The sequence below is a fragment of the Galleria mellonella genome, unplaced genomic scaffold (genome assembly GCF_026898425.1).
Source record: "Galleria mellonella isolate WM207_F2 unplaced genomic scaffold, CSIRO_AGI_GalMel_v1 utg1053, whole genome shotgun sequence".
Classification (NCBI taxonomy): domain Eukaryota; kingdom Metazoa; phylum Arthropoda; class Insecta; order Lepidoptera; family Pyralidae; genus Galleria; species Galleria mellonella.
In genome coordinates, this window is record NW_026441968.1 from 893,324 (window position 1) to 906,028 (window position 12,705).

The following is a 12,705-nucleotide window of genomic DNA, read 5'->3' on the forward strand; positions in this document are numbered from 1 at the left end:
GTACTATAGATCAAAGTCCAGTAGACTCGATTATAATGCGTAAATCTTTGCATTGATACTAAATCTATGTTTAGATTATTCTGAGCGAGCACTGTCGTAATAATTAATCGATTAATTAGTAATACTACCTAGTATATACTAAGGGTGAGTTATATCTAGCAATATCTATATATTACAATATACATATATTGGTCCAATAACCGATACATATATTAGGTATTGATTATCCAATATATAATATCGAAAAGAAGATATGATAGATACGTTTTCGCCACCGCACGCATAAGAAACAAAACGCTGGACGTCGCTGTCTCATTCTATCGCATGGTTATAATAGCGATAACGTATCTACCGATAGATTTGTTTGTCGCTTCCCTAGAGGAGCTGATTGTGTGGTTTTATTGTATTTTGAGATAATATTTTTTTTTTTTTATTTAAACCTAATATATTAATATGTGCAACTATTTGTTATTTTAAATAATTAATTAATTTTCATTGACTTTCTGGAAAAACAATTAAAATTGAGGCATACATTATATATGTTATTATTTTCTTTCTTCAATAAGAGTAAAATAAAAATTGGTTTACAGAGAAATTATTAAATTCGACCCTTATGTATTACACACTCCGGACGCTTCATACGAAAACGCTGCGGTCCATCACTGATATCACTAATATGTACATATTACACACAGTCACAGCCGCTCATGACTAAGGAACACGAATTGATCCCGAAACTAGTCGAGCTTTCTCGATCTAATTACACGTCAGTTATTGTAATAAAATATAATGTGTGCTTACGAAACAACAATAAAATCTGTAAATGTGACGATGTGTGTGTAGTGAGGAATAGCGCGGGAAAAACGCACGCTTCAATGTATAGTGAAAATAAAAAAAAAAAACAAATGTACTTGACAACCTAACTGGAGATGTAATTGACACTTTGGCTCTTAGGTTTCCTTTTTTATTTACTGCAATAAATTGTATGTGTGTGTTAAATAGTATGATATAATTTAGAACTTTTTTCTATACAACTTAAAATGGCTAACAAGCTGACGGCCCACCTGATGGAAAGTGGTACCGTCGCCTATAGACATGAGCAGTACCATGGACATAACAGAGTATACTTTTTCACCCATGATACCCCCCCATGCGTTGCCAATGTAAATTATGTATTAATTATGAATTATATAAATTTCTCATTAATAATTTGCACGCCGACATACTTGTAGAGGCAGAATGTTTATGGGAAATGTAAACAACTTCTCTTCCATCTGAAACCACCTGCATTCTAGCAAAATAAATTCATTTCATATCAATGTGGATTGAGCTGTAACGTTGTCCTCTTCATACCACGTAAATAATATATCCCCCATCCTTCTCTGACATCAGCAACCATTGAGGCATAGACTGGAGAAAATAGAATGTGGTAACTGACTCGTGTTTGGGAGGGGGTGAGGTTAGATCGCAGCGGGCGGCAGGGAGTGTCCATACTGTGGTATTACTTTTTTAACGTTTTTATTTTACATTATTTTCAATTGTCTTTTTACTATGTATCTAAAGAATTTAAGTGCTCGCATTATCAAAATATGTATTTGTACTAATTGTATACAAATAGATCGGTATAAATAATTTAGATATAAGTTAAAAGTGTGTTCGACAGAGCCAAATCAATACGCCATATTGATATTTCTTATAATTTCATGTTCATTAACAAACAATGTTTTGTAATAAATGCATTTTTACGTTAACATTTTTTGGTAAATAAATTTATATTTTAGATAAGCCTGGTTTTATTGCTATTTGCAATTCGAAAAGGTTCGTGAGTGGCGACACAGTATAGGCAAACGTAGTATAGGTGACACCGATCTGCTTCCATCTTCACCTATCCATGACTCACTGGTTCTCCCGCCAGCGTATATCCGACAGCACAGGCGGGGATACCATTCTATTATCACTCATAAAAAAAAGTTTTTTAAATCTCTACGATTCATTAATCAAAGGCACATTTTTTGTTGAAATTTGTTTAAATTTCTAAAGTGAATTTCATTAATACTAATAGATGCAATGATACTCTGACACTCTAGAGGTAGTAAAATGAAATAAAAATACTTGGAGTATGTTGGTTAATTGTATTTCAGTTGTTTTACCAATAATAATGCTGAGTAATAACACTATTCAATGTATAAAAGCCCATAAAATCCAAAATTTTGTATACATTGTAAAATTTCGACATGGTCATAAAATACATGTTGACGAAAAATAAATGCACTTATCCGCGCCTTCTACATGGCAACATTTGCTAAAATTTTTGGCAAAAATCTTATATTACGATACCAAAGTAATTGCACAATATGCTGCTAAATAAATTATTATGAGTTCTCTTACAATTATAATTATATCCAAAAAATACTTCCCGATATCGAATTTTAAAAAAATAAATATATTTTTATTATGACAAAAATAAAGACTAAGTTTGTTGTGAAATGACTAATTACATGTTTAAAATAAATTCAATATTAAGTCTACCATAAAAAATCAATTTTGAGGCCCGATGATGGCCATAATTCGATCAAAATTATCTTACCATAGTGTTTTGATTTTTTTTTTTTATTGAAGAAACGTATGTCTGCGGTAAGATAAACTTTTACATATAATTTATTGTGCAATTCATAAATCCCTGATACCCGTCCCATAGTTCGCTCCACCTGCCCTATTAAGGGCATCTTTGAATTGATCAATATCTATTTCAGCTTGGCTCTCCAGTTGTAATTCCACCGCAAAATTCTGTAACAAATAATATTAAGTCAATAAACTATAAATTAAAATAACATTTTGTGCCATTGAGTTGACAAAACATATGAATCGTCTGATGGAAAATAGTTGCCAACATATTGCGTATGTATCACAAACTTTGTAGTAAGTTACATTTTTATTAAAAATTTTAAACATTTTAATATTAATTTTTTTAATCAAATGTAATTATAATTCATAACTACTAATTAATAATTATTGTTCACTATTCGCTGTAACAAGACCGCGCTTTAAATGCGAAAGAACCGAAACGTCAAGTGTCAAATAGTCGGCCGGCTGTCAAATAAATGTCAAATTGTCTCAATAGTGGCGGGTTTTAGATGCGCTTCTTCAGATTTTTATTTTCTAAATAAAATGGAAGAATTATACAAGAAAGTGCCTTGTAGAGAAAGCCAGTTAAATGACTTATTAAATTTACTGGGCGATTACGATGAACCGTTACCGTATTCTTTGTTTCTAAGTGGCAGCATGGCCACGGGAAAAAGTTTGTGTATAGAGTCTGTTTTGAAATACTTGGGGTATAAACATGTTATTGTGGATTGTATAGAGTGCTATTCACCGAAACTTATGTACGAATCCATTCTGACTGAACTTGGAAGTGACCTTGAGATCAAGTCTGATACGATGTTAGACTTAACTAATGCATTAAATCGAATAGGTAATAGTGCTGTTCGGTACGAACCTATGGTGGTAGTGTTCGATAGAGCCGAGAGGCTCCGAACTATGGACCAAAGCGTGATGTGCGCTTTTCTGAGACTCCGAGAATTGTGTAATTTGAATATTTGTACAATTTTTATCACCCACCTTGTTTACGACAATTTTTATTTCAAAATGGGCGTTCGAGAACCTATAAAGATTTTCTTTCCCAATTACAACAAGGATGAACTATTTAAAATTATATTTTTACATCACAAATCATTTGTTCGACATGTGCAGAGCAATCATGATATAGATATTGAGATAAAAGAAGAACTTGAGAAACCAGAGTTATTTGCCAACTTTCTTAATGCATTTCTCAGCGTGTTCTATCGACCGTGTCGTGATTTAATTGAATTACAGAATATGGCGCGCGTAAACTTCGTGAAATACTGCGAGCCAATCATTAAGTGTGAAATACAAGCACAGGACTTGTCTAAACTATGGCGACACATATCACCTATATTGAAAACTAGTTTGGAGTTATTGTATTTACGTATAAGTGCCTCAAAGTCGAGCAACCCTTCACCTGGCAAGGAGAATGCTGAACATGAATCCCAGTGCTATAATTTTGAGCATACACTGAAAGATGAGCTTACATCGACAAAAACTTTTGCACAGAGCTTCGAATTGCCATATTATGCAAAATTTCTATTAATAGCCGCATATCTGGCAAGCTACAACCCACCAAAGGAAGATAAGAGGTTATTTATGAAGAACCATGGCAAGCAAAGGAAACGATTGCAACAGGTCAAAGCTAAAGCCAAAATAAGTGAGAAACTGAACACTCAACTGGGCCCCAAGGTGTTCACATTAGATCGCTTGCTAGCTATATTCTATGCAATCTTAGAGGAGAAGATTGGGCTGACGAGTAATTTGTTAGCACAGATCGCTACTTTAGTAGAACTCAAATTGATAGCTGGCAGCAAAGAAATAGACTTGGACGTTTCAAAATACAAATGTATAGTTGGCTATGACTTCATATCAGCAGTTGCCCAAACAGTTGGTTTCAATGTTAGGAAATATTTGTATGATTTTATATAACATTTATAAAATTGTTTTTTTTAATAATTTAAGAATTAATGTATACTTTATTTATTGTATTTTGAATTTTAGTAAAAACAATTAAACTCATAAGATAGTTTTTTTAAATTGTCATTTGACATCTGCCTGTACTCTTGTTCTACGCTAGAGTAGTATCAATGAGAGATGAGGCAGGCAGGTCTAGCAAAACCACAAACATCTTTAAACTACAAATCTGTAACAGTCGCTAGGAATTAACCACAATAAATTCCATTCCATGTAAAAGTCATCCTGAGGGGCTATATTGACAACAAGGGGGATATTTTTTTTTGTTGGATAAAAATGGAGTGATAACCCCGCCTGCGCTAATGGGATACGCTGGCGTACCAGTGAAGGGTGATCGATGAGGATGAAAACAGATCAGTTAGCCCATCATGATGAGTTCATCGGGAATTAACCATGATAGTTTCCAGAGCGAACAGCGAGGAGGTCGACCTGGTTGGGTATATTGCTAGCAATGGGATTCTTAGTCTCCGTTACTAACAATCCCTTTTCCCCCAACAAGGGGGCCATTAGTCTCATTATGAACTCCTCTTCACCTAGATCTTGAAGAGAAGACTAAAGTTTCTTTAAGTTTGCACTTCTTTACAGCTTAGGGTTGTCATGTAATAAACTGACTGAAGATTTCACCCCAAAATATATGCATTTCTGTCAAGAAAATCTTCACTGCAATTTAGTGCATGGCAGAGTTCTTACGAATATTTTAAATATGAAAGTCAGTTTATTTGTTACCACTTAGCGCCGTTAATGGAAGGGTTATGGGATTGTTAGTATTGACGTTTAAAGTGCCCATTGCTAGCAATATACCCTACCAGGTCGAGTTTCTTGCGCTTCCCTTTGGAAACCATAGCGGGATTCGTAACGATGGGCTAACTGACTTACGGTCAGATTATACCAATAACGCCTGGCGTCGTCACCATTTCATTTTCACCCATTAAAAAAATCGCCTTTAATGGCTTAACCCACATAGTAAGGGGGGAAAGGGATTGTTAGCAATGGGCTCTAATTGACTCATTGCTAGCAATACACCCTATCAGGTCGACCTACACGCGGTTCCACCTGGAAACCGTCGTAGGTAAATCTAGTGGAATTCATCACGATTGGTTAACTGACCTGCCTTTTCATCCTCACCTATCATGGACTCACTGGTGCCCCGCCAGCGTATCCCGATAGCGCAGGCAGGGTTACCATTCCATTATCACCCAATTGAAAAAAAAAAAAACCCACATAGTAAGGTGACGTCTGCGACTCAAATAAGACGTTAGTTTTAAATCATTTTAGGATCGATACATATTTCAAATATTTGATTTACATACAAATACATATATATTTGATACATATGTATTACACTATATATATGGGACGGACATATTTATGCCGGTCGCACAAAGTCACGGATAAAAACTAGTGGTAATGTAAATGCAGCTTAATCAAACGAAGTAGGCTAATTACAAATAAGTGAGACAGTAAAAAAAAAATACAATTGAATTACAAGATCCTTCTATATTTCATATGAACAATTGATACCGTCCTACCCATGTCGTACACGACCCAGTGTCTTGAACTCCGTGAATGATCGCTTATAAGCTAACAAAGAATGGAGCATTACATTTATGCACGGCCGTATCTAGGGCAGTAGGGGGACCTTAAAAGGCCCAATGCCCTACCTTAAATGAAAAGTCCCAAAAAAAATTTTTTTAATGGATGATAATGGAATAAATATGGAATGGAATGGTATACCCTGGCGGGGCACCAGTGAGGGATGATAGGTGAGGATGAAGCAGGTCAGTTGGCCCACAGTGACGAATCTAACAATAAATCTTTTAGAGAAAAATCAATAAAAAAAAACGAAATAAATAAAATTTACTAATAGATCTTTGTAACTTTTACTTCAATATAATACTTTACTACTGAGGGGGAAAGGGATTGTTAGTAATGGAGACTGAGAATCCCATTGCTAGCAATATACCCAACCAGGTCGACCTCCGTGCGGTTCTCCCTAGAAACTATCATGGTTAATTCCTGATGAATTCATCATGATGGGCTAACTGGCCTGGTTTTCATTCTCATCGATCACCCTTCACTGGTGCCCCGTCAGCGTGTCCCGTTAACGCAGACGGGGTTTCCATACCATTTTCACCCATCAAAAAAAAAAACTTTACTACTTACTTTAAAATCAAATAAAGTACTTTTTTTATTTTGTAGTATTTTCTATACCTTCTGTAGTTTTGTACGTAAACGCCTACATTAAGAGATATTGGCAATTAACGGTCGAAATTCAATAAAGGTATTTTTTATTTTAATTTTTTTTATACTACTATAGTGGCAAACAAGCATACGGCCCGTCTGATGGTAAACGGAGTTACTTGCTATGGACGCCTATATTACCAGGAATTACACGCGCGCGTTGCCGACCCTTAAGAAACTTTAATGCGCCCTTTTTGAAGAACTCCATGCTGTAGACTCTAGAGAAAGCCTCAGCAGGAAGATGATGCCGCAACCTGAGTGTTCGTGAAAGGAAGTTCTGTTGAAACGGCACTGTGGGTGTCCATTTTGGTTCTAAGATGTAAGGACGGATTGTCTGCTGATGGCGAGCGGTACAATAGTGTAAGGCGTGAATTTACAGGGTACAGAGGAAGAACACCTGAGTCCTCAGGAATGGCAACGCATGGGGGGTATCATGGGCGAAACAGTATACTCTGTTATGTCCATGGTACTGCTCATGTCTATAGGCGACGGTTATCACTTTCCATCAGGTGGGCCGTCAGCTTGTTTGCCATTCTAAGTTGTATAAAAAAAAAACGGTAACTTTTTTATGCTTATTATATTTTTTAGGCAAACAACCTGACGGCCCACCTGATGGAAAGTGGTAACCGTGTAATGCAAAGTTGATCATGATTATTAAACGATTCATTCAGACGTCACTTACGGATATAATGTCCTTAATGATGGCCTTGTCTGTGGACATCTTGGCGCGGTTGATCACCGACACGTTGGGCCCCACCCACGTCACGAACATAAACTTCTTGCGTTTTGACATCTCGTCGCCCATTTGTAACCTGCCAACCATCAAACACTTGAAACGCGTGTCGCAACATGTGCGCGGACTGTATAACGGTCGGAGATTGATGATAAACATGAAAGAATAAAGAACTTCTGCTAATAATAGTAGTTGTCAATGCTCAAATGTTGGGGGGAAAGGGATTGTTAGGAATGGAGATTGACACCCCTATTGTTAGCAATATACCCTATTAGGTCGACCTCCACGTGGTTCCCCCTGGAAACCGTCGTAAACAATTCTTATTGAATTCATCACCATGGGCTAACTGACCTGCTTCATCCTCACCTATCATCCTTCACCACGGGTGGGGCAACCATGCCATTATCACCCATTAAAAAAAAAATGCTCAAATGTTAGCAGTCGCACGCATATTAACGGTAGCGGAATTAAACAAAATAATTCTAAACTCATAACTAGTGAATTACAATAAAATACCAACGATCATTTACATCATTAATTTTTTTATGTAATTTAGAATGACAAACAAGCTGACGGCCCACCTGATGGATAGTGGTAACTGTCGTATATAGACATGAACAGTACCATGGACATTTTACCGTACTAGGCGTTATTTATACAAAAGTCCATATCATTAGTTAGTTAACTAAGATTATTTTGTTTAATTTCACTATGAAGGAGCGGAATTAAACAAAACAATACCATATACAATATGGTAGCGGAATTAAACAAAATAATTCTTATTAGCTACCTAGTACCGTGGACATTTAGAATATTCTGTGACATCCTTGATATCCCTCGTGTGTCACACTTGAGGACTATTATCATTGCAAATTTTGGAACTCTTCCAGAGTATAGAGTGTGGAATTACTGAAACTAGGACGAGCTAAATAGGTAACCAGTTATATTAATAATATCATAGTGATATCCTTCAGAGAATTTAACGTTTCGAAGATTTAATTACACATACAATTTTAGTTAATTACTTGTTGAACGCAGCGACTTCTCCCACTGATATTTATTTTATACAACTTAGAATGCCAAACAAGCTGACGGCCCACCTGATGGAAAGCAGTAAGTTAGTAACCGTTGCCTATAGACATGAGCAGTACCATGGGCATAACAGAGTCATGTCTCTATCCCATTCGTGTTTCTACCATGAATCAATTGTGTCTGCATGATTATGTTTCGGTTTGAAGGGTGGGATATGGCAGTGAATTTACAGGGTACTGAGGAATAACACCCGAGTCCTCAGGAATGGCACGCATGGGGGTATCATGGACGAAACAGTATACTCTGTTATGTCCATGGTACTGCTCATTTCTGTAGGCGACGGTTACCACTTTCCATCAGGTGGGCCGTCAGCTTATTTGACATTCTAAATTGCCCAAAAAAAAGCACGACACAATTCTGGAATGGGCAATAGACCATTCTGGGATGGGCACCAGACCATAGCCTACTATGGGCACGAACATCACCTTAGGTATCCGAAGGCGCGGTCGTCGTCTGAGAACTGTGTGCGGAACTCTGTGAAGTCACTGCCGCGCGCCGAGCACACGATCCGGGCTCCGTCGAATTTGAACACCGCCCTGTTGGAATATACATTTTTTTTATACAACTTAGAATGGCAAACAAGCTGACGGCCCACCTGATGGATGACTATAGTGACAGCATAGAATGGGCCATCTCTTCCTTTTCGGGGGGTAAGGGATTGTTAGTGATGGGGTCTTATGAACCCAGTGCTAGCAATACACCCTAGCAGGTCGACCTCCACGCGGTTCCCCCTGGAAACCATCGTGCTAAATTAAAGGTGAATGGACCACCCCTTCCTTTCCGGGAGGAAAAGGATTGTTAGTAATGGGGTCTTATGAACCCAGTGCTAGCAATACACCCTAGCAGGTCGACCTCCACGCGGTTCCCCCTGAAAATCATCGTGCTAAATTACAGGTGTATTCACACGATGGGGCAACTGACCTCTTTTCGTTCTCACCTATCATCTCTCACTGGTGCCCCGCAAGCGTCTACCGATAGCGCAGGCGGAATTACCATTCCATTATCATCCATAAAAAAAAAAACACTTGTAGATAGCGTATTTAAATGAAATATACCTCGGATTGTAAAATTAAATCTACAAGAACACAACCGTATGTACCACTTCAATAATTGTCGCGTAATGCCAGAACAAACATGCATCTGCCCATCCCTCGCCCTCCCTTAGTCGACTCTTACGACAGCCACGGGAAAGGAAGGGGTGGTCTATTCTACGCCGTGACCACACGGCCAACTAACTATACATGACAACAATAAGCAAACTAGAAGCTACCACATATAATTAACGAAAATTTAATTACTTACAGTCTAGATCAGTGATTCTCAACCTTTTTTTTTTGTTGCGGCACATATTTAACGATTTCAAAATTTGGCGGCACACAAAGGAAAAGATAAAAATTATTTACTTACTACATTTACACACTGCATAAATAGTTTATGACAAAAATTCTAAATATTTGCAAAATTTGGCGGCACACTTTTAAAATTTGGCGGCACACAAAAGTGCCGCGGCATAGTGGTTGTGAATCACTGGTATAGATAATTAATAAATTTAAAAACACAGGCTAAACGTCGTTAAAATCAATTAATGAGTAATTTGCAATAGTTTTTCTTATATAACTGCCGTTACTGTTAAATATATTTATTACAACAATTGCTATATTCGGTTGGTTGTTTAATACCAAAGCAATAATCAGGGCGTCTCACCATTCTGTGGGTGTGCCGTCGGATCGGACGTCCTCGTACGCGGATCGGATTGTGTCACGATCCAAGCCGGTCGTCATCGTTACCTGAAACAAATACAAAAGATTTGTTACTACACAAATAAAAAAAATACAGCCACATAAGTAAAAATTGTGCCCCACAAAAAAAAACTGACTTTAATATATATTCTTTATTGTTCCCTCCAAAAGATTACAAAAGTAAACTTATTATAAATACAAACAATTACAGTCTTGTATAATCACAATGAAAAAACAATGGGCGACCTTATCGCTAAAAGCGATCTCTTCCAGCCAACCTCTCAATTCGGATAAAACTATTTATTTCAATTTAAAAACTGAACTATTGAACCGATTTAAAAAAAAAACTATTGGACCTATCCGTAAGTATATCTTTTGGCAAAATACCCTAATATCAGGCTGAACACCACAAAAGAAAAAAAAAGTATATCCTTTCAGATAAAAAAAAACGAATTATCCAAATCGGTTTACAACTGACGGAGTTATGAGGTAACAAACATAAAAAAAACATACAATCGAACTGAGAACCTCGTTTTTTATGAAGTCGTTTGAAAATTTGTCTCAAATTTTTAAACGACTTTCAAATTGCAGCATAATCAAACGTCTGCGTAATCGCCTCTAGTGAAAACTAAATTATTTTATTGTGTCACCAATTACCACAGAGTAGGCAGAGTTGAATTTTATTTAGAGATTTACCGCATCGATTCTCACGTAATTATTTGTAAATAGTTATGTATACGACTACATCTACATCCGGCAAGCTATATTACCTATAAATTAACAATTAAAAACATTGCAATCGATTGATCATTAACGAAAATAACACTATTACGTAACACGATTGCTTTCTAATCGCTGGATGGATTAGATGCACTTGGATAAGCAGGATAATTAGTGTTCGATTAGTAATAATTATAACCGATATATAATACTAATTTTAGTTCCTAAATCGCTCTATGGAGGCAGCACTAGCGCTTAGTGTTATTCACTTGTTTATCCTTTTAAATATAAAACATGTTAAAGATTATCGAGCAATTAGACTTTCGTAAATTGATCCGTGGAAAAGCTTCCTTTCCCATGTTAAATACTCGTATGCGAGTGTTTTTTAGTGCAACTTAGAATGGCAAACAGGCTGACGGTCCACCTGATGGAAAGTGGTAACCATCGCCTATAGACATGAGCAGTACCATGGACATAACAGAGTATACTCTTTCATCCATCATAACCCCCATGCGTTGCCATTCCTGAGGACTCAGGTGTTATTTCTCTGTACCCAGTAAATTCACGCCATATCCCACCCTTCAAACCGAAACACAGCCATGCAAACACAACTGCTTCACGGTAGAAACACGAATGGGACATAGGTGCTCAAGCAAACGACTTTTGTACAAAGTCTCCCTCTGGTATAAATAAAAAAAAACATTTAAATTTGGAGCCTTCTTTTTGCAGTCTATTTAAAAAAGTTTCATCTTTTACACTGCACCATAAAACTTACATTTGATTAATGATGGTTTAATTAAAAAAAAAAAGAAAGTTACCGAGATGGTTGTAAAATACAATTTAACATCTCATATTAAGAGACCGCAGTAATTACCCTTCATTTCTGTTATAAATTCGAGATTGCTATATTCTGTTAATTACTTCAAACTTCTTTTTTACCAATTTTTTTAATGAATGGAAGCGGAATGATTTGTAATAGGTGATAACCCCACCTGCGGGGGAACGGGATTGTTAGTAATGGAGACTGAGAATCCCATTGCTAGCAATATACCCAACCAGGTCGACCTCCTCGCAGTCCCTGGAAACTATCATGGTTAATTCCTGACGAATTCATCATGATAGGCTAACTGGTCTGTTTTCATTCTCATCTATCACCCTTCACTGGTGCTCCGCAAGTGTATACCGTTAGCGCAGGCGGGGTTACCATACTATTTTCACCCATAAAAAAAAACCCTACCTGCGTTATCAGTAAACACTGGTGAGGCACCTGTAAAGGGTGATAGGTGAGAATAAAAGCTGATAAGTTAGCCCATCCTGACGAATCCAACAAGAATCAACCACGACAGTTTCCAAGGGAATAGCGTTGACGTCGACCTGTTGTATCGTGTGTATTGACCCCATTACTAACAATCCCTTTCCCCCAAGTGAAATGGCAATTCCGAGTACACTATCCGTATATGCTGACGGGGTAACAGTGAGTAAATTAAACACAATAATTCTCAAGCTAACATTAAGCTAATAATTAAGCATTACGTATTTGAGAAACGACCTTTTTCAGATACTGCCACCTTTCCATGATCT

At 37.0% G+C, this 12,705-nt stretch overlaps 2 protein-coding genes across 3 annotated transcripts in view; one reads left to right on the forward strand and one right to left on the reverse strand.

Moving 5' to 3' along the window:
• Window positions 1–2,118: 2,118 nt before the first annotated feature.
• LOC113509239 (coactosin-like protein) overlaps window positions 2,119–12,705 on the reverse strand; it is a 37,465-nt gene continuing 26,878 nt past the window's right edge. For both annotated transcript variants that reach the window (XM_052903597.1, XM_052903592.1), the window contains exons 2-5: window positions 10,370–10,452; window positions 9,091–9,201; window positions 7,523–7,652; window positions 2,119–2,787 (exon numbers count right to left, since the gene is read on the reverse strand). In XM_052903597.1, coding sequence (XP_052759557.1) covers window positions 2,671–2,787; window positions 7,523–7,652; window positions 9,091–9,201; window positions 10,370–10,452 — 441 coding nt within the window. In that variant the 3' untranslated portion in view covers window positions 2,119–2,670. The remainder of the gene's footprint in view (window positions 2,788–7,522; window positions 7,653–9,090; window positions 9,202–10,369; window positions 10,453–12,705) is intronic.
• Window positions 3,071–4,833, forward strand: LOC113509238 (origin recognition complex subunit 5). The gene has a single exon (XM_026892556.3). The coding sequence runs from the start codon at window positions 3,169–3,171 to the stop codon at window positions 4,552–4,554; it is 1,386 nt and encodes a 461-aa protein (XP_026748357.2). The 5' UTR covers window positions 3,071–3,168; the 3' UTR covers window positions 4,555–4,833.